Source organism: Aricia agestis, chromosome 10 (genome assembly GCF_905147365.1).
Source record: "Aricia agestis chromosome 10, ilAriAges1.1, whole genome shotgun sequence".
Lineage (NCBI taxonomy): Eukaryota > Metazoa > Arthropoda > Insecta > Lepidoptera > Lycaenidae > Aricia > Aricia agestis.
Window position 1 is genome coordinate 5,722,672 of NC_056415.1, and position 22,457 is coordinate 5,745,128.

At 34.3% G+C, this 22,457-nt stretch overlaps 1 protein-coding gene across 4 annotated transcripts in view; it reads right to left on the reverse strand.

Annotated features, from left to right (window-relative positions):
* LOC121731409 (elongation of very long chain fatty acids protein AAEL008004-like) overlaps positions 1-22,457 on the reverse strand; it is a 47,353-nt gene that overhangs the window by 14,155 nt on the left and 10,741 nt on the right. Inside the window, exons 2-6 of one of the 4 annotated variants that reach the window (XM_042120821.1) lie at positions 6,111-6,205; positions 4,231-4,305; positions 3,912-3,994; positions 3,487-3,594; positions 2,484-2,564 (exon numbers count right to left, since the gene is read on the reverse strand). In XM_042120821.1, the coding sequence (XP_041976755.1) occupies positions 2,484-2,564; positions 3,487-3,594; positions 3,912-3,994; positions 4,231-4,288 (330 nt within the window). In that variant the 5' untranslated portion in view covers positions 4,289-4,305; positions 6,111-6,205. Of the gene's footprint in view, positions 1-2,108; positions 2,193-2,483; positions 2,565-3,486; positions 3,595-3,911; positions 3,995-4,230; positions 4,306-4,356; positions 4,571-6,110; positions 6,206-22,457 lie in introns of those variants that run through there. The other 3 variants (XM_042120818.1, XM_042120820.1, XM_042120819.1) reach the window with 3 other exon arrangements.

A 22,457-nucleotide genomic window follows, 5' to 3' on the forward strand; every position in this document is an offset into this window, starting at 1 on the left:
CTTTGAGTACGGAACCCTAAAAAGATAGAACAACAAACTTAAACAGGATTCAGGAACGCCGCAACAAAGTTTGAAATTTTGATTTTAGACTTTCTGTTTTTAGCGACCAAAAGATGCTGGTTGTCAGAAAGAATTCCACGGATCTGTTTCATTAATATATTATGAAGTGCCAGCTCAAAAACTTTGGCAACAGAAGGCAATACAGCTATAGGTCTGTGGTTTTCTACAGACAGTCGATCGCAAGTTTTGTATGACTCTCGATAATTTCCATTGTTTAGTATATATTCCGGCTTTGAGTGATGTGTTGAACAGGTGACATAACGGAACGGTAAAGATGTCTTTGCACGCTTTTAGGACATATGGGGGTACACTATCAGTGCCTATCGAGCTGTGTGCTTTTAGCTTGTCAATAGCCTTTTCTACGTCACCAGGGATTAAAGACGGAAGAATTATATTAGTTCCCACTGCATTTACAGACTCTAAATTGGGATCTAGTTTAGGTATATTAGGGAGAAAAACGCTAGAGAAGTATCGAGCAAATGCTTCTACACTTTTAGTTCCAGAATAGAAAGAACCGTTAAATGATACAGTTGGTTCAAACCCACCCTTAGATTTTAAATTGGAAATGTGCTGCCAAAATTGCTTTGGATATTTGAACAACCTGCTTTCGACGGCAGAGCAATGGGAGCTATACTCGGCCTAACTTTCATTTTCAGTTCCGAACGCAGATTCTTAAATTGAGTGTAGGTTAGCTCAGAACGAGTACGTTTCCATTTATTATGCAGTCGTTTCTTTTGTTTTAGACCACTAACTATATCTGCAGTGAACCAGACAGGATACCGCCTGTTGCCCGAAGATTGTCTTTTTTTCATGGGAACAGAAGTGTCGAAAGCGTTATACAAGATGTTATAAAATGTATCGGTAGCAGAATGGATATCAGTATTATCTAGAACATTGTGCCAAGGGACAGTTTTCAGAGTATGGTATAATTGCACAAAATCAGCTCTGGTAAAATTGTAATCGTGCCGCTTGTTGACGTTACTAGGTTCCATAGCCTCAGTGGGCTTACACGACACGATGGAGACAGTAACGTCAAGAGGAGGATGATATAGGTCAATCGGGACCAGTTCCATTCCCGGTACATAGTCACAACTAGCGACAGCGCCCTTCCGCGTCAAAACAACATCCAACTTACTCCCACGCATATTCATCACATCATTTACATCATACATATTACAATAACTTAAGAAATAACAATAATATTTTTTTATGGTAACAGATGCACAATTCATATTAAGGTCTCCCAAAATTATGAAATGTCCCTTCAAGTTAGAAATTATTTCTTCCACCTTGTACCTTGGACCTTGTATTATAATATTTAAACGTTTCAGTAGAATCGTTATTATACAAGTATCTAGTTCTATGAAAATTAGTCACTGCGATGATCTAAGGAAAACTTTGTATTTGTGAATACATATTAAGTACATAATTTATTGTTTCAGAAATTACCGATTCAAAAACCTTGTTTTTAGACAACCCATACTACTATAGTCTGACCTTTATAGGCTTTATATACAAATAGTCTAAGTTTTTGCCTATATCAATCAGACTGAAGTCCTACGCGGAGTAGTAAAATTTCGTACATTGACTCATCACTACTTATCTCTTTCGCTCACAAGCAAATATTTTTCTATCACGCTTCTACTGTCGGTGTAAAAGCACGATAGACATATTTGCGCGAGAGAAAGAGACAAGAAACGATAGGCCAATGAACAAAATTCTACATGCTCCGCGACCGGACTTACTATCTAACGTATTAGCGTTGCGGGCGGATTCTAATCTAAATGAATGCGTACTACTGGCTGTTATGTTGGTGACATTAATCAATTAGTTAAAAACTAATTAAAAGTCTTATATCTAGCGTCGAATTAGTAAGAACGAGGGGCTAGCTCGGAACGGTTGTGAGAGCGGAATCGATTCTGCGAACGAAGCAAGAAAATGTAGAAGGGAAGAAAATTATTTGAAGGATGTCGGGGATGCTCTACGTCGCGAATGTCAGTTGATTATCGACCGTAGAGCAGAGGAGGTAAGATAAAAATTTCAATCACCCTCATCGTTTGTGGACTTTTGGAGTGGTCCACCGGTTGACACTGAAAGCTATACCTGCCTGTGAACCAGCCCCCGGCCCCGATCTGAAACAATACACCGACACCACGTGTTACAGTATGGAGCCGCATGCCTACATGCAGGCGTTATTATTAGCCCATACTAGACTATCCGAAGGCTGATGGTCGATTCGGGTTACTCTGTGGCACACGGTTATCTCCGACAGACGGAATTCGACACCAGCCTTCGGCGAACTTAAATATACCATTTTCACCTTCTAATACTGTATATACAATCCTAAAAGAGAATGACATGTCTATATACAGTGATGTTAGTATTGACGGCTTTCAGGCATATCGCAACGGTTCTCCACTTACTCGCAAGGCTCTGGGAGTATCGGAATAGTCCACGGGTTGGCAACGGAAACTGTAATAGTTCAGCCAACCTCCCATCAAGCTCTGGGATATCATTTAAAAGTTATTATTATTGGTCTACTTATCACGGTTGACACAAGGTCATAACGCAGTGATTCTATATTGATAAGAATATCATCAACATTGAGACAGGTCAAAGTCGTTTTGCGTACGGTAATTTTATTTACCTTCGAATAATTCTGGTAAAAGTTGATCATATTGTATAAGAATCACTTACTTATATATGACAGTGTGTACCCCTTATATAGTGTTTTGTTTTTGTAGTTTACCCCCAATGCTTAGTGGCTGTCGATATAGAGTTTCTAACATAAGTTACAAGCTAAAAAGCATGCCAGTAATGTCTGACATGTGTACTTTTATGCAAATGTAAATACAGGTTTTAATTTAATTAGATAGTGTGGTGTATCATAAATATGAATAATATAGTGTATTCATCTTAAAACAATGTTGTGTAAAAATGCAGATTTTTTGGTTTGCATATTTAAATATAATGTAAAGTTATTTATATTTTTTGGTCTTTTATTAGAGCACTAGGCTAGATTATACAATACTATAGACTCAAAATAGTTCATAAGGACAGACTCTGAAAAATATAGTAAAGAACTCGAAAGGTCTGTTACGAAGCAAGATTAAGTGCAAGTTTTGCACCTAGGGTAGTAAGCGTAGGAGCAGTAGTAAGAATTTATTCTTAATATTTTGCAACACATGCATAATTTAAAAATTAAAATCTTGATTATGATATATTTTACTCACTAAAGCTATGAAATTTTGTTATCATATTATTGTATGTAGTTTTATAAGTTTAATAGAATTGCTCATATTGATCCTCTTAGTATTGGTCAGAAAGTTGATATGATTATAAAACTTCAGTCAAAAAATCTAATAAAATAATATATCCTACACTTAAATTATATTTAATATAAATTTTTAAGTAATGTATTCTTACCTCATAAAACAGCCACGCACTAAATATTACTTGTACAAAATTATATAATACTAAGGTTTTTTGTAAATTAAATGGTTTTCTGTTCTCCATATATTTGGGACCTAAAACCTGAAACAATTTATAACATTTTTATATGAAGATAATAAAATAACAAGACGCTAGTAAATTAAGGAAGCTTTTAAATCATTTACAATTTATTATGTTAATCTACAAAGAATATATTTTAGAAATATTAAAATATTATTGGGTACAAAGCCAAACATAATATTACAATTTTTTTCGTCATTGCGGCAACATGCAGAGTATACTGTTGAATTGTGATCTAAAGTACTGAATTTATTTAAATATTGTAAAGATAATTTGAACACATTTACAGCTATAAATAATATATGAATTTCAATAATAACAGAATAAAATAGTTTTACCTTGACTAGATAAACATAACTAAGGCATATTACTAAAGTTGGGAATGGTGAACTCATCATCGGCCATGGATTTGTCCGCGGGTCTGAAATTAACAACAGGATACAGGTCAATTATTGTAATATACAAAATAAATGATTGGGTAGGACACTCACAACAAATAGCAGCAAATTTTGAATATGAATAATTTTAAATAATCAGAAGATAAAGATAGATATATGACAAATAAGGTCAGTTTATATTAATAGGTGTAAAGGTGGACAAGTTTGTCACAGTCGAGATTTTACTAAAGATATAAGTATTATTGTGCTTTTGACTCACCTCCATGTTTCTCAAATATGTCGTGAAAATCATTTATGTACTGTAATATTAGTGCCATTGTGAAGTTGGCGGACTCTGAAAAGAAAGAATACAATATAATATAATGGTAAATGAAGGTACACTTACAAAATATCTTCTTATTAGAATATTACATCAAATATTGGTTTGTTTAAGTATATGCTGAATAGTGTTATGGTTGTTGGTTATATCACAAAAACGCTGTTCTATTTACAATATCTGATTCAGGGTAACATTTTTTGAAAATTATATCATTCTCCAATCTCAATTACAACACCAAAACTGTCAAAACTCGGTGGACGGTTGTCGCCCGCGTCCGAGCCCCGAAGTCGCAAAGTATGGGCGATTGTGAGGACGTTTCTTTATTAGTCACAGTATACTGGCAAATGCGAAATGACGTCTCATTAGCCAATCAAATCTCGTCAAATCATACAGGCAAGTGTATAGGTGCAGTAAAGGAACACAACCAGAGAAATGTCGATGTCAATATAATGTCAAATACATGTCAAATGTCACGAAGAAAGGTATTGCCATAAAGATAGTTTTATCAAAAAAAATCCCAATTTTTACCGACTTCCAAAAAGGAGGAGGTTATACGTTCGGCTGTATGTATCTTTTTTTTTTTTTTTTTTTGTATGTTCAACGATAACTCAGCCATTTATGATCCGATTTTCAAAATTCTTTTTGTGTTGTATAGGGTTTAATTCGAATTTGGTACCATGTTCACAAAAGTGAACCAGTCCCAAAAGCTAACAGATATTCTGACATTGACTGAACTCACGATAAAATTAGCTGGTACCGACTTCAAATAATGAAGACTGTAGTATGTACAGAAATAGTTGAGATTTAGACGAATTCTGAAAAAGGCACTAATATAGAGTAAGAGTTATTTAATACTTTTTGTTCATATTATTATTGTTTTTACCTTGGAAGTCGGTTTTAATTTTTTGTTAAAAATAATAATTTCACTCTTTACAATAAACCAAATGGATATTTAAGTATACAACCTGAAATCGACATTCATAAATTTGTCTGCGGCCTTTCCGCCTATATATATTTTGTTTACATTCGGATCGATATTAATTTATACGGATTACTTAATTAATGCTAAGGCGAACCAACCTACTATCTAGAGTCTTGAGCATTGCTAGACCTAGATCATTGAGGTATACCTACTATTGCTACACTCATGGTCTAGTCCCGCTATCCATAGCTAATATAAGCAATTTTGAAATTCACGCCCACCGTCGTTAAATTTTTTCCACTTTTAAATCGTTAATTTTGAAGAATGTTATTTTTTAACCCTAAATTTTTTTTGTTGCGGCTTCGTTTTCTAGTATTAAACAATAGTGTTCTTAGAAATTAACCATTTAATACCTACCGGCTACCTCGATCGTGGGAATCGCAGAAACAATAGATAATATTTCATATTATATTCAATTGTTATGCGGCTCCTGGGTGCTGCCAAAGAATTCTATTTAAACTGAGGGGTGCTGCTTGGGAGTTGATGGGTTAAAGTGAAAAAAAATCACGACTTTCTGCGACCGCTGCGCGGGCTGAGAATTGCTGCTCTACAGCCGCTATCTCCAACCAGTGAGCATAGGTGAATTTCAAAATTGTTTAACATCACGCGGGCCACAAATAAAGTCCCAGCGGGCCGCAGGCGGCCCGCGGGCCGCGGGTTGGGGATAGCGGGCCTAGACCCTTGCAGCTGGTCTCATGCGTAACCCTATTGAAAATAATATACTTACATATATAATAAGTAAGTATATTATTTTCAATAGGGTTACGTTAAAAACCCTAGGAATCTGTTTGCGTATTTAAAAAAAGTTTCAACAAAACAAGGGGTAAGTAAGACTTACAATGGTTAATTTTGTAAAAGTTTCTCAGTTTTAAAGTTTTTTGAGGCTTCTCTTCTTGAAAAAATTTCTTCCAGACGCGAGTAGCTCGCGTAAATCTGTAACAAAGGAAAAATCTATTTAGTTGTTTTTCATAAAAATAATCGTATTTTGAGTCACAATATCATGATTACCAAACCATCGTTATAATAATATCAATCGATTGCATAGCCGAAGACCTATCGTAATCACAATAATGCAGTTCATAGGCGTAAAAAACCATCTAAGTATTATTATCCTTTGTTGATTGGAAAATGTTCTTACTTGGGTATAAATAAGTGTTACGTTTACATACTTATTGGAAGTCATTAAATAAGTAGGTATAGGTAAAACTAAATGTTTGTTCGTAGACATAACAAACACAAAAAGATCCACAGTGACCTAATATTTGCCAATGAGCAGGAAAATAAATACATCACTCAAAGTAATTAAGGTACTAAATCAGTGGCAAAGGCTGCAGGTTCTTTGAGGGAATATTATGTTATATCTCGTAAAATCTCATAAAATGATTTGAAAGACAGTCTTTGATATAGCCAAAGGTGAAGCTGATAGGACTTGTGTTTTGGGAACCGTACGAGTTACGACACAGTAAAATATTGTCAACGAGCATAATCATCGTCTATTGGCAAGCAATTACCATCATCAAAAACACCTCTACGTAATACTACTAGATATAGGTATACATAATATATAGGTTACTGCTTTTCCGGCCTACTACACAGGACTTTCGACTTCAAGCTCTCAGTGAGTTTTTTGAAAAATATCAAAGTTGGTGTTATTTAAATATTCCTAAACCATAATATTATTTAGTAATTTTAGTAGGTCAGACCAATACATAGATCGCACAGTCGACAACATATTATTATATACTAGTACTGTTCGACCCTAATATTATATTATGTCAATAAAAATTTGTGAAGCGTAGCCTTATGCACTTTAATAATATTATTATGAGGTAGTAAATTATATGTAGTAAAGCGAATTGATAGCGTATCAATTTGATGATAATATGAGATAGTATGTGAAAATATCTAGTATATAACGTGTCGTATCTTAGATTAGTTTAATAGATATGAACATATGCGTTGGCAGGTCAAACACAATTATTCACATTACGCGGTGCGATATCGTATCAATAAATTGGTATGAGAGATAGGGACAGAAATATGTTTTAACATAAAGTAAGACAAAGACAATCATATTATTTTATCAGTGTTACCCTAGCTTTCTGGATATAGGAAAAACTTGCTAATGCCAAATGCCTTTGCTGAATTTATCGTATATCGATGTCGCGTTATGTGAAAATGCTAGGAGCAAAGATCGTTCAGACCTTTTCTACCTCTGACTAGACCTTTATTACGGCAACATAAGGATTACTCTCGTAGATGCTCATAGACGTAGTATTTTGAATGCATGTGACAACTGCAAATGCGTTGCTGACTCATGTGTATTATTAATAGTGTATGTATTAATAGTATATGTATCAGTAGGTGTGTAAACTGTTCCTGTATTATGATTCCATTTTGTGATTAGGATGTATGCCTTTGGATTACAAATGCTTGCAGGATGTCGGTATAAGTAAAGGCATTGTAGAGTTCCTGCTTGATACAATAATTTTAATTCATTTGTTTTATTATTAAACGTTTTTTGCTTACCATGTTGTCTAGTTTGTAACTTTATAACATATATAATATTGTTCATGAAACGTATTGAATAAACACGCAAAATGCTCAGAAGTTTGGACTCTATCAAATCAAAGGAGGACGTCCAAGATTGGTCATTGATTATAGGCTATAGCAAAATCGTTATTACTTATGTATTGCAATACTTTACGTTTATATCTAGCGTATCTTCTAATGTATAGCATAATGTATTAATAATTATCTATAATATTAATACGTGATAAACGATATAAAAGATACGCTTCATTGATAAAGAAAGCGTTTACCCACGTTACGTTTGTAGCCGCGGCCCACGGCACGTATTCACATTTCACGGACACAATTTTTCACAAACGATAAGATTATCTATATTTTATCTTTATGTCGCGCATAAACATACAATAATCTGACTTAAGACCATTTGGGTCTAGATTATAATCTATAATGATATCGCTAATTAGTTTTAATTAATTGTTTTTATCAATAGATAAATGACAATTATTACCTACATTTATCATTAATTTATCAATTTTTTTGTGAGTAGCGACTAGCGTCATCTTGATTGAAGACGAACAACATAATTTTATCTGCGGAAAAATCTTGAAAGTGGTAGCTAACAGACTTTGAATTATTATTGATGGTCCTAAAATTTGGGCTGTTTTATTTGTAGGACAGGAAATTATTATAACTATTAACCTATTAATATACAAAAATCAGCTTCCGTTTTAGGGTTCAGTAGTCAACCAAGTTTTGTTGATGAAAAAATTAGCTTGATAGTAATTTAAAACAATGTTCTAGGGCTCTCGTACTATATATTATATTATACTATGTGATCATTGAAATTAAATCAATTACTTAAGTAGTCCTTACGCTCGTATTCAAAGAATCTTATGGATGTTGTCATGGCCAAAATATCCTATCAAGTCTTTGAGTTCTAAAGATAGATTAGGAAGATATACATTCTGTGGCGTAACTAGAGGGTGGCAGGGCTGGCTAAATGCCTTGGGTCCACGACTCAAAAGGGCCCCGGCCCAAGAGGCCGTGAGGTCAGAAATGTTTATACTTATAAGTCTACCAGAATCTGATGCCAAAAAGTGAGAAAATAAATTGACTCTAGCAATACCGGGGCAGTTGGATTAAAACAGTTTGATCCTTTTTTTCCTTATGCGGCAGATTCTGTGAGTGAAACATGCAAAATAAATTTATCCAATGATCAAGGATATTTTTTGAAAATCTGCCATCCAAAGCTATCAGTTCCTTGTATACCTATAGTTGTCCATAGCTTAGTTCGGCTAGTAACAGGTGTGGAATGTTATTGTGTGTATTATCACCTGTACGATACGCTAATAGTCGTGACGTAATCATAGCATCATCTCAATTCTCGGACACACATCGGCTTATAATCAGGTTAAAATATAAGTAGAACCTTGTGTACAAACTGCCTATTAGTTTGTTAATACGAAACAATTATTGGGAAAACTCTAGAACAAGGGTCACCAACTAATTTCGCTCGGGGTCCATTAGAAGAAATAAAATGACCTTCGCGGTCCACATATTTTATATACTTAATCAAAATTATTAAATAAGGATAATTATTAATTACGGGAAAGGTAACAATTTTGTTGCTTATTTGGTGTGACATTGGTGCAAGGCGCAAGCAATTGAATCATTAAATCCTTAAATCCTGGAGATGTTCATCAGTAAGTCGAAGTGAAATGTAAGTACATATATTTAACAAAGTTCATCTTTGAAAATGCTCGGTCCGCACACAATGGGTCGGTGCGGCGGTCCGGATGCGGACTTCGGTCCACCATTTGGTAACCCCTGCTCTAGAATATACTTTTCTTTTTCTATGGTTTTATTTACGACTAGATGACATGACTCCCGCAACTCCGTTGCGCCAAAACTCGTTTATCGCGCGGGAACCGTACATTTTCCGGGATAAAAAGTATCCTAGTATGTCCTTCTCCGGGACTCAAAATATCTCCATAGATACCTTTCAGCAAAATTGGTTCTGACACACTTTCGCATTTAGTATGGATATTCTAGATGCCTATGCAAATTATAATGTGACCAGCCTGAGAGTTATGTGTTAGTTTCCAAGTCCAATGCTTTAGAAACCACGTCAATAGATAAAACCGTCAAAATTTCACCAGAATGATATCCAGGGATATGCATTGACATTGTTTGACCAACTTTTTCAGTCACATTCGATATGACCTATTTCGTACATATTTTCTAACTTTGAGACAATATTTTAGTTCTATTCACAAATAGATCGTTAAGGAATTCCCATGAATCTTAGCACCCGATATATTTTAATTGTCACCAATGCAACGGTACGAAGTAGGTCATTGGCTGCACGTTGTTTTACGTAACCGCGCGATAGCACGCCTACAACGTTGTTTATTGTGTTTATTGGAATTACACACCTTATTCTTAATTTAAATTAAAATTTGTTATTGATAGCGGGAAAAGGGCTTCTTTTTTTAAAATATCGTATAAAACCAGTTAATTTAAGGTAGAGTTTCCAGCTCATAGCTTTTTAATTTCATTTATTATTGTGCTACGAACTCTACCAAAAAATATGTTTTATTAATTTGTCCTAAATTACGTTAAAAAAGTAACCTATAAGGGTTAGGACACAATTATATGTACCATCGAGGAAGTTGATTGCTATGCAATTGACAGACCAACGTTATTTGGTCGAATATGTCAATTCAATGTTAATTGTGATCTTTCAGCTGGGTTTGACGTAACGCAACCAAACTACTTATATATATATATATATATATATATATATATATATATATATATATATATATATATATATATATATATATATATATATATATATATATATATATATATATATATATATATATATATATATATATATATATATATATATATATATATATATATATATATACTCTGATAGTACATCACGCTTTAAGGGATGTGCAATGTGAATTATTGTTCAGATTCGTTATTTCTACGTACACAAAACTGTACAAAACACATTTTATGTAAACCCTGTATAACAGCACCGGCTGAAGGTAATATCACAAGAAAAAACCTAAGTACGAGGGGTATTACTCTTGCATCATAAATACTGTAAAGGGCACAAAAACTTCGCCAGAATTGTGCAAAATTCAAGCAAGTGATAGTAGTTCATATAAAAAATAAGCGGAACCTAAAGAGGCCCATTCACGGTAGGACTGCACGGCAGTCCTGCCATGAATGGGCCTCACTGTGAATGGGCCCTTTAACAAACATGCTTTCGTAAAGTTATATACTCCGAATATGTAGCAAAGAGGTTTCTGTCAGTTTTAATAAAAAAAGTTAATGAAAATTAGAGTTAATTTAATGTTGGCATTGAAAAAGTTTTCTTATCAGGCAGGAAATTAACTTGAATTTGAATTAATATTTTATTACTTAACAAAAATCTTATGTACTTCAATTTATTTGAATGTTTGTTTCAATACTCCGTTAGAATAAGGCAAAGGAAAAAGGGACTTACCTAAGTGTCAGAACTCAGAAACCTTCAAGATTTATGGTGAGTCATATTTGCGTCAGTAATATTATTAACTATAATTTGGTTAATGACACCAATACAGTAAAAATTGTAATTATAATGATTCAGCATATTATTGTAGCAATTCCGTTGAAGTTAGAGAGGCTCAGATTTCGCCATCTCGTGCCCTTGTCGTCCACTCCAAATGCTATATATTTATTTAATTTTGCTCATGCTTCATAATTAAAGGTCATTATAACTTCCAAGTTTTAGGTTAGGAAATAAATTGTTTCGCTCGTTGGCGCTGTTAGGTACGGTTAGGTTAGGTTAGGTTAGGTTAGGTTAGGTTACAATTTCATTATGAGATCTAAGTTTTTCGAGTTGTTTACTAATTAAAATGTGATCTGAATTCAAAGTTGATAAGTTCAATGTATAAAAACGCAGCGTGATCGTAGTGTGCTGTGTGAGTAGTGTGCGTTGTTGTTTTATTTCACATTTCCCCTTTTCGTAAATCGTCTAAACTTATAACAAGCTTGATTTTAGCCGTTTTTCGCTCGATACTTCTACGAAACCCTACCACCACGATTCCCCCTGTTTTTTATCGAAGCGAGTCGTCAACTTGCATATAATGTATGTTGCCACACACATCATTATAGCGCAGTGCTTACCTCATGAAGACGTTAGCGTTAAATGGTGGAGATATGTAAGAGTTTCGAAATCATAATGCGCTCTAATCCCGTCGGGTAGCCTTCGTGTGACCACGAGCCCGACGCGTGATACCGCAAAACCTTTGGACCACCAGGGGCTTCCAAACTTGTTGTAGATTTTATAGTCAGGAAAATTTAAGCTGACACCAGCAGTCATTGACCTTTCTAGTCTAGGAGCTATGTGAAAAATACTCAAGATTTTTGACAAGGACTGAACTGTCAATGATCGCTACATACAGAATTCCGCGATTTGAGAAAAGATGTTTATGTGCGGAAATTCTTGCGTGCCAGAAGTGTATTTTACGCGATACAATTATGCGAAGTCCTTTCCATGGATTCAAAGTAAGTATATACGTGTCCGTGTAAATCGGTTCAGCAATTGAATGAGCACAGAAGTAGGTAGGTAGGTATGCTAAATTTTTGTGACGATGTAGAGTCACCAACTGTAACTTAATATGTCATCCCTACTATGTTGCGTTACGTAAACGTCGTGATGCATTTTGCGTCGTAGTCCGTAGACCCCACGTGACGTAGCCGCTACGTCGACGACATACTCGTAAATCTCTTGCAACATTTTACTACAGTCAGACGTATTATCAATTATCATTTATCACTAACCAAATATTGTCACAAATATTATCGTTATCTGTCATAGAATATTAATTCTCAGTAGCTCGAAGCCTTGACTTTAATATACTATTTAAATTATGACAAACAATGACATATCAAGTTTAGATATCAATTGATACTTATGATGATATTTTAAGATGGCGGTGTGATCATTCCCGTTACAAATTATTTTATCAAATGAACGATTTCTAATCGCCAAAGTCTAGCCAGTTAAAATCACTAAAAAAATACACACACAGGTACAACAAAACTAAGTGATACTACTTCAGCGTGTGTATGAGTTACTCAGATAGAGTTCACTGTGAAAGTAGAAGCGGTGAGAGAGTAACTTTTTTAAACATTTGTGTTGGGCAAAGTGCAGACGCTCGGGTGCTTGCCCATACAAATCACAAAAAAAATTGTTCATATACTGGGTTGTATAGGACTCTACGTAATGAGGGTTTTTAATATCGCATTAGATAGGCAGAGCCACATAAGCGCATGGTGGACTCGTGTTTTCAGAAACTGTCAATAAGAATTTTCCGACACTTTCCTACCTACCACTTGTTACCAGGTGGCAATTGTCATGTCAAATAGCTGCATCATTTGTCACAAACTTACAAAAATAGAAAAAAAAACCGTTGGTTATGCTTAGCATAGTTTAGTTGAAACATGTAAACGCTTCTTGTTTCAAGCTGTACTAAAATATTCTTCTAAACACTAAGAAAATGAAAATAGGTTCTAAAACCCGATTTACACTATACAAATAAATTTTTAATAAAGATGTAGATTGAGATATGTAGAGTATTGACACAGTGTCTACATGTCGTGTTACGCATCCATTTACCTTCGATTTTTACTCATCGACCTTCAATATTATTATAACTAGTTAATTAGTCTAATTTATTCCTTCCGCATAAGACACGGGTTAGCCTAATGTTTATTTATTAATAATAATCTGGATATTTATTTATTTATTTATAAATAACCATTGTTATACAATCTTTAAATTCCATTGTTTATTTTGTGCTTACCTTTGTATGTATCAGGTACTATAAATAGGGCTAATAGGGCATTACATAAATACAAGTACTTAGGTATAATTAAAATTTCATGTTATGGGAGTGCCGAAAGTATATAAGTTACTATAGTCCAATTTAGTACAATTAGGAAATCGAATAATGAACTAATGTTAGTATAGAATTGCATTATGAAATATGTAATTACCACCTACTTATACCGTAAGATTCACGTTATGGTAAAAGTGTAGATTGTAGATAAAGTCATTAAAGTAACCTTCACCTGTTTTGATAAACTCTTATCTACGGTTAGACAGACTTGGTGCATACGTGATACGAGCGACAATGCTACCGCGACTTTTAGGATTCAGAGGTGATTTAGGAATTCGGAAATTCTTGAAGCTGGAAGCATTAAAGCCGAATCAAAATGGGATTATTTTGATTATAAGAATAATTGTTTTATACTTTTTTATTGCATTTAGGCTGCCAGCCGCGCGGCTCGTTTTAGTATAGAATATAATAATATAATAATATCTATGGACGCTTCACACCACGTCAGTCTGGCCCCGTGCTAAGTACCCAAAGGACTTGTGTTACAGGTACCAGACAACGGAAATATATTTAATACTTTTATACTATACATATATTTAAGATTTTTATTATATCATACACATATTTAATACACATCCAGACCCGGGAACATTGAAAACTTTTTGTTCCGTCGGCGGGATTTCGAACCCGCGACCCCCGGCTTGAGCTACCAACGCGCTCACCACTGAGACACAGAGGTCGTCACAGAAGTCGTGCGGCTGCCGCACTACTCGCGACTTAATGTGAAGGCAGCCTTTCATCGTTTGGGGCAATTTTATGGTCAGTACCTACTACGCATATAAAATTAAGAATAATGAAGACTCTGAACTTTATTTATGGCACCGTCAAAAATATTGATTCCCAACCCAATGGATATTATGCCCAATAAGGGAGATCGCAGACGATTTGTGCGATCTCCCTTAGTCTGACAAAATTTTCTATCACTGAAATTTGTAGCCCGACTGCACGGACTCTACCAAAGCAAACGCATTGTTATCTATTTTCCATGTGAAAAATGTAGTTATAAAATACGCTAATCGTAACTGGAACAGTTAATATTTGGACCGTTCTTAACTTATCTTGCAATGTCTTGAATATTTTAATGTGATGCTGATTCAACATACTTAGAACGGTCAAACATTTAAGGGATACGTTTTTCCTTTTGAACCGTAAATTTTTCCGGCCTAAAAAGTATCTTTCCCTGGGACAGCAAAACAAATGTAGCGGTTGACGCGTGAAGAGGTGACAGACAGACTTTCGCATTAGTATGGATGTTAGTCCTTAGGGCTAGAACCCGGCTGATAGTCAACAATGCGGGTGACTCATGTCAGCATAAAAATAGTGGGAAAGCCCAGTAGCATTGACATTCTGAATGCCTGGGACCATAATAAAGATTAAAACCAGAATACATTTAAAATTATATGCACGTTAAAATACCTTTGTACAAGGAAAGTCTGGGCCTCCGTTTACCTTTTCGAACGACATTGTAATACTTAATGCAATTAAACAACAATAGAATTAAAGTCAAAGCATGCAGGTACTATAGGTACTGATAGACTATTCTTAGTTATAACAAAGATGTTAGATTTTTTATAACATATTACAAAGATGTTGTTAATGAGATCCATGTCTTGGAATTTATAACTATTTTTTACGTTCGCCGTATTTCATGTACTTATTTACAATATAAAGCGTAGAAGTTTAAAGTTTTTCGGGGTAAACTCCTAGTTAATATAAGTTTAGCGGTTTATGCCTGAAGAGGTATAAGAGACAGGCAGCTAGACATCACACTCTCGCATGTATATCAATATTATTATCACTAGCCATTTGACCGAGCTTTGCTCGGTATTCGATAAAACACGAATAAAATGACATTTTCTAAAAATGATTCCTAGCTGGATCGATTTATCGCCCCCGAAACCCCCTATCTATACATCTATACATCTATACATATAAATAAAATTGGAGTGTCTGTTTGGATCGAACCGTTTTTTACTAAATGCATATCAATGTATATAGGGTACAGACACCACAACAACATTTTTTAAAATTTTTGTCTGTATGTCTGTCTGTCTGTTTGTTCCGGCTAATCTCCGAAATGGCTGGAGCGATTTTGACGGGACTTTTTTAGGCACATGGCTGATGTAGTAAGGAATAATTTAGGCTACTTTTTAACCGACTTCCGAAAAGGAGGAGGGTATACTATTATTTCACTTTTTTATAAAGGAACCTTAAAAAGGGGATTTTTTTCTCTTTTTTATTTTATTTGTTATCACATTTTGCTGACGCGAACGAAGTCGCGGGCAACAGCTAGTATATACTAAATTTCATGAAAATCGTTGGAGCTGATTCTGAGATTCCAATTTTATATATATACAAGATTTGCTCGTTTAAAGATATAAGAATAAGATAAGATTATACTTTCATTACGACACAGAATCGCTCTAAAAGATTTAAACCGATTCAATTATTTCCTTGCAGAATTTTTTTGAGCATTTTCCGGGAAAAATCATTGCTACATTCTTTACATCAGAAGTTATTTCTATCAGTTGTTTAGTTAATATTTATCTTGAAAAATTACCAGATCCATAGACAAATATAGATTAGCTATTTGGTACCGAGGATGCATTCAACAAGATATATCCTCCTTAATGACCAAGTCACCTTGCTGGTATAAGTATAGCATCATAGTTTAAATAATATACAGTAGATCATTTTTTTACTATACCGCTCCAATCGGTCGTGCTGTGTGTATGACCGATTGGAGCTGTAAGTAAAATTGATTTCAGATAACTTTAGGATACAATTATAATACAGTGCGTCGCGTGCTTATGCAATAACGCCTTTAGTATAACACCGAAGATGCGAAACGTGAACAATCCGCGAAACTGAAATAGAGCGAGATGCAATATGATGCATACTAACGGCGTAAGGGTTGATATTTCATTTGCCATCAGGTGGAGCTATATTGTAAGCGTAGGGTCTTTCGTGTCAAAAGAAATATCTAAAATCCTCATTAGTTTTGTTTTGCACGAGTTCGATTTATTTCAAGGTCACGCCTGAGTTAGCCTGCTCTACTGTATATATATATATTGTTTTGTAAATGCACGCTCCACACATAATACCGTTGCAAAATTACATTGCGATACGTTCAATCTTTTGATAGACCATTTCAATGACAACTCTACTTTCTGACTCACCTTCGTAGAATCAGTTTACATCCTTAAAACTTTGATTAGTTGTACCCGAAAATATTAAAATTATTATATCTATGCATTACATTGAATCTGTATCTATCTGTCACTTCTAAACAGCTGAACAAAAAATGAATGGCATAGGAGGCCAGGGAAAGGACGAATATTGTTTATCATGAAAAATATGTTTTCCGCGCAATATACGAATTTTAATAATAATAATAATAATCTTTATTTGCAAAAATATGGTCATAAAAAATATGGTCATAAAATAAAAAAAATTAAAAGTCAAGGGCGTCTAGATTATAGATTTTAGTACTTAATAATCGTTATGCCTGAGATTTAGTATCATAATGGAACTCGAGTGTGTGTAGATTTAATAATCCGTATTGTAATATGTAATTTATAGCTGTTAAATACATATATTATGTAACCACTATTTAAAACTACGGCTTACAAGCTATAACTGTTATATTGTATTATGAATTCGTGTGTCAATGACATTGGCGACGCGTGCCTGCACGCAATACATCTCTAATGCCGTTTCTCCACCGCCGTCAACGGGACGTCGCGTCACCGATAAAAATAAAATGCCACTTCATGACCTAGGCCAGTGTTTTTCTACCTTTTTTTATGATGCAACTCTGGTATGAAAAAATTTTCGCCACCCCCATCAACCTTTACTCTTTTTATCAAGTGAGTATCCTTTTCTTAAAATTCTTCTTTTTTATACATCAATCATCTCAATCATTACATTTTTTACTGAAACATCAAACAGTTCTCTTGACTTTTTGAGACCCCTTCTACAGTAGTGCAGATGCTTCGCGATCCCCAGGGGGTCACGTCTCACAACCCATAGATAGGGAAAGACTGACTTAGGCTATTGGTTTCATTTTCTACTGACATTGGTCTGACGACCCATGCTGCTGTAAGCTGTTGCATTGTGGTGGCGTACAGCAAAATGAAACAAGACTAGGTCAGGGACGGCGAACCTCTCCTTATCAAAGTGCCACATTTCCGAAGAATTCTTATACATAGACGTGCCATTCTTTGTACACCTGACGAGTGTTTCAAAATATAATGCCCCAAGCCTAGCTTGGCGCTTTTGTAGAATAATCACTATTATTATAATATTGTGATCAGCGTGCTCAAAATTTTATGTCGCGTGATACTACTGGCTCACGTGTCAATTGTTGGTTTGCCATCTCTGACCTAGGCTATAGGTTTTATTTCCTACTGACTTTGGTCTAGCGACTCATGCCACCGTTGCTTTGTAGTGTTGTCATAAAGTGGCATTTTGTTTGAATTTTTGTCGGTGACGTCCCGTTGACGGCGGCAGTGGACAATAGGCCTTATGCGTATCTGTCATTGAACATAACTTTCAATGTGCCGACTGCCGATGCGAGCGAGTTATAATAGCTATGGAAAGTGTAACTCACTGTAACGATTATAATATTTGGAAACTTATATTTTTCACGGTCTTTTATCAAGGTCGTCTATTTTGTTTGTGAAAATACAGTTTCTATTTTGAAATACGTAATGATAAAAATGTAGAGTTTCACTTGACCTGCCAGTTGCGTAGTTAAGTGAGATTGAAAATATTTTAGATAGAGACTCATAAAGTTAAGAAAAGTATGTATGGAAGCACCCTATAGAAAATACTTTAATTTTTGACTCTTAAATTGTATACTGTTAAGTTTTGCCCAAAAAGTTGACTGTGCCTAGAGTTAAGTACATAATATAATTTGATAGTTGATTTCATAAGCATACAACTTGATACTAGGCAATATACTGACGCGGGCGGTTCATTAGAGTTTCTTACATTTTTCTTATTCAAACTTTAACAATTTATTTGCAAGTCTAACGATTCTTCTAATGAGTATAAAAGCCAAGAATAAAAACACAGCCATTGGTCACAACAGTATAAACACAAAACCCGGATGAAAAAAGTGTGAATGAATCGTATATTCCATACATGACCTTGTCGACATTAGCACTTATTTAGTAGGTTTCCATTAGGTATATATTATATAATTATTTTACAATACATGCTAATATCCTGTATACTATAATTAAAAATTTTGATACTCAAGATATGGCTCATGCACATAATATTTGATATACAATAAAATAGAACGCATAATATCTACTTCGATATACCTTTATATAAAACGAGCTTTTGCCCGCGGCTTCGCTCGCGTTAAGAAGTATTTTTATATACAAACTTTCATCCCCTGTTTTAACCCCTTGGAGTTGGAATTTATCAAAATCCTTTCTTAGCGGATGCCTTCGTCATAACATCTACCTGCATGCAAAATTTCAGCCCGATCCGTCCAGTGGTTTGGGCTGTGCGTTGATAGATCACTATGTCAATCAGTCAGTCAGCTTTGAGTTTTATATATATAGATACAAGAAAATAAAACGCATAATATCTACTTCGATATGCTTTTATATAAAATGGGCCCCAATTCTCAAATAACGAAGTGGGATTGGACTACACCCTACACTACACCTTTTGTTTAAAATGTAGATTGTAGCCCCAGATGAAGGTACGATTACCGTAGATAACAATTATTAAAATTGTTAATTATCGTTTGTGGTACTTATAATATGAAGTTTCTATATTCTCTACATTGTTGTTTCGAGTCTGAAAATCTTCTCATATCGGTGGTAGGTCAACACGTAGGACAAACAATTTTTTTATACCAAAAAAATGATCCTTATGAACATGAAAGTGGGAAAACTTGTCAAAAAAAGATAAAATTCGTCTTTAAAGTAAGTTACAGTACATTATGCAAACGCGGCTGACATTTTCGTATCAATAACTGCTGGATAACTATTTAGATAACTTTACTTCAATTAACATTATTGAGTTATTTGTGCCAATAAATAACCATCGCAGTCTTGATACGCCGCATAGCAGTTGCAAAATAATATAAAAACGTTTTTATTTTTAAACAATAAATTGAAATTTTTACCCAACTTAAAAAAAAAAGTAATACATCCGTAGGTTGGTTTATTTTATTATTTTCCGCGTAAAAATACGCAAAAAGAATAGATTATACAATTCTTGAATCCTTTTTAACCCCCGACAAAAAAGAGGGGTGTTATAAATTTGACGTGTCTGTCTGTCGGTCTGTCTGTCTGTCTATCTGTCTGTGGCATCGTAGCATCCAAACGGGTGGACCGATTTTGATCTATTTTTTTTTGTTTGAAAGCTGACTTAATTGAGAGTGTTCTTAGCTATAGTTCATCATCATCAGCCTGCTCCGTGCTGAAAAATCGCGGTTCATCTGGTTCGTGAAGGGCCGATTAGCAACTTGCAGTGGTTTGGTGGGCTTTATTGCATTCTAGTTCGTGATATTTATGGATATTTGATATTTATAATACATTAATGGAAAGTTGACTCACCAACCTAGAGCAAATTACTATGACAGGGAAAATTATGTAGAAATAGAGAAAAAATATGTACAATAAGCATGTAACTATATTTAAGTAGCTCGGTAACTATAATAACGATTCCAAACATAATTTTACTAAAATAAGATAATATTATATTTTTTATATTTTATAATGAGAACTATAAAGAGTACATTTAAAATATAATATTAAGTATTAACGAAGTATTTGACCACTGAAATTAAAAAAAACTGGCGTATATGTATTAATTTTAAGCTGTACCGATTCCGTTGTTGTGTTGCACCAAATTTTTTGGCATTTTCAGATTTCTTGAGCTGATTATTTTAAAATCGACATTGATCAAATCCTTCTAACTAGCCGTTCACGAGTTATAGTCAGAAACTCTAACTTCAATACATTAATTCATAGTAGAGTTTTATAACCTATGGTTTCAATATTTTCACCATATAAAATAACTTTTTCAGGTTAATATTATTAAACACAAAGGTTTGTATGTCGAGTGGTCATCACACTGTGACATTGACACAATGATAATAATCCGTTAACACAAAATAAACAGCGCTTACTGTTTCGAGTAATTTGCTTAAACGTTGGAGTAACGAGAATGGGATAGAACAAATAGAATGCTTTACGGTCAAGTTTATTACCCGACTCACGACTGTGTTAGGAAGGTTGTGTATTTTTTTAGCTTGCTCTAGAGCAGTGGTTCTTAACCTTTTAGTCATCAGCGACCATTATACCAAATGTTTGTCTAGCCAGTGACCACCCAGTTGGTTTACCTAAACTAAGGGTTTTTTGATAAAGAAAACAAGCACACCTTTATAATTAGCTTAGCCCTCATTTTTTTTTGATTTTGCAAAAATCTAAAAGTTACAGATTTTGTGTTTTTTTGTGCCTGCATAGTGCATACTCTTTACTAACTTCTGAATTCTCCCATATTATTAGGATCGCTTCGCGGACCACTTGGAATGCCTCCAGGGACCACCAGTGCTAGGCGGACCACCGGTTAAGAACCACTGCTCTAGAGCGTAAAGTGTCGGATTTGAGCTTGAAAGGTTAATTTTTAGCGGTTAGTTAATATCATTAATTAGTAATGTTATTGATATAGTAGAGTGGTCTCAATAGAGAGAACTATAGGTAGTACAATAGTACTACCTATAGTTTATATAGTTTTACTACAGTGACAATTTTAGATCTCAAGTTTACAAAATAAGCGTATTTTAAGATCAATTTAAGGGTACGTTCTATAACTTGGTTTAATTGTGACTGCAGATGTCACCGCTGAGCGACCAACGACAAATGGTTAATATTTTTTATCTGTGTGCATTTAAGATTTAATGTATGGTAAACAAAAACAACATCGTTTTTTTGCTCAGGACAATTTTACGATCGTTCATCCTTCGTAGACCGTTGGACAACCTTACAATTAGTATTAAAACATGCTAGAACCATACAGATCATAAGAAACTTTAGAGAGCGTTAGTCAACTTCTTAATCGTCCCAAGATGATCACAAAAATTAATAAACATTAATTTTGTACATAAAATCCATCGCAAGTTAGTAACGGAATTCAAAATTTGTAAGTTAAAGTAAAATATTTACGACTCTACAAACAAAAATAACACGGTTTTATGTAACAGTTGAACTTGGCAAGATTTGTAATCCATTGACCGTTCGAAGTTCCAAGACCGACTCTACATGACCCGGTAAAAGCAAAATATATATACATTATACATACTTATAAATACGAATATATTTGCTCGTGTATGTCTTTTTTGCCACTTACGCCACAGAATATATATTAGTAGTACCAACTTACACAGCTTATCCAATTTTGATTAAATTTTGTGTGATAGAGTTCCGCAAAAAGACAAAACAAACGATAGTAAACTGCGCAAACGAATTTACTGGCAACATCTAGTTTTATATTTTGTCTAAGTATAATAATAACTATAATAATTGTTGTAATTATATTGACAAGTTTAGTTATAGTTTGAAAGCAACACGTTGTTTAACACTGTCATAAAAATACCACGTGTTAAGAACAGGTTTTGTATTGTTTATTTATTGCTGCATTGTTTATTAACTATTACT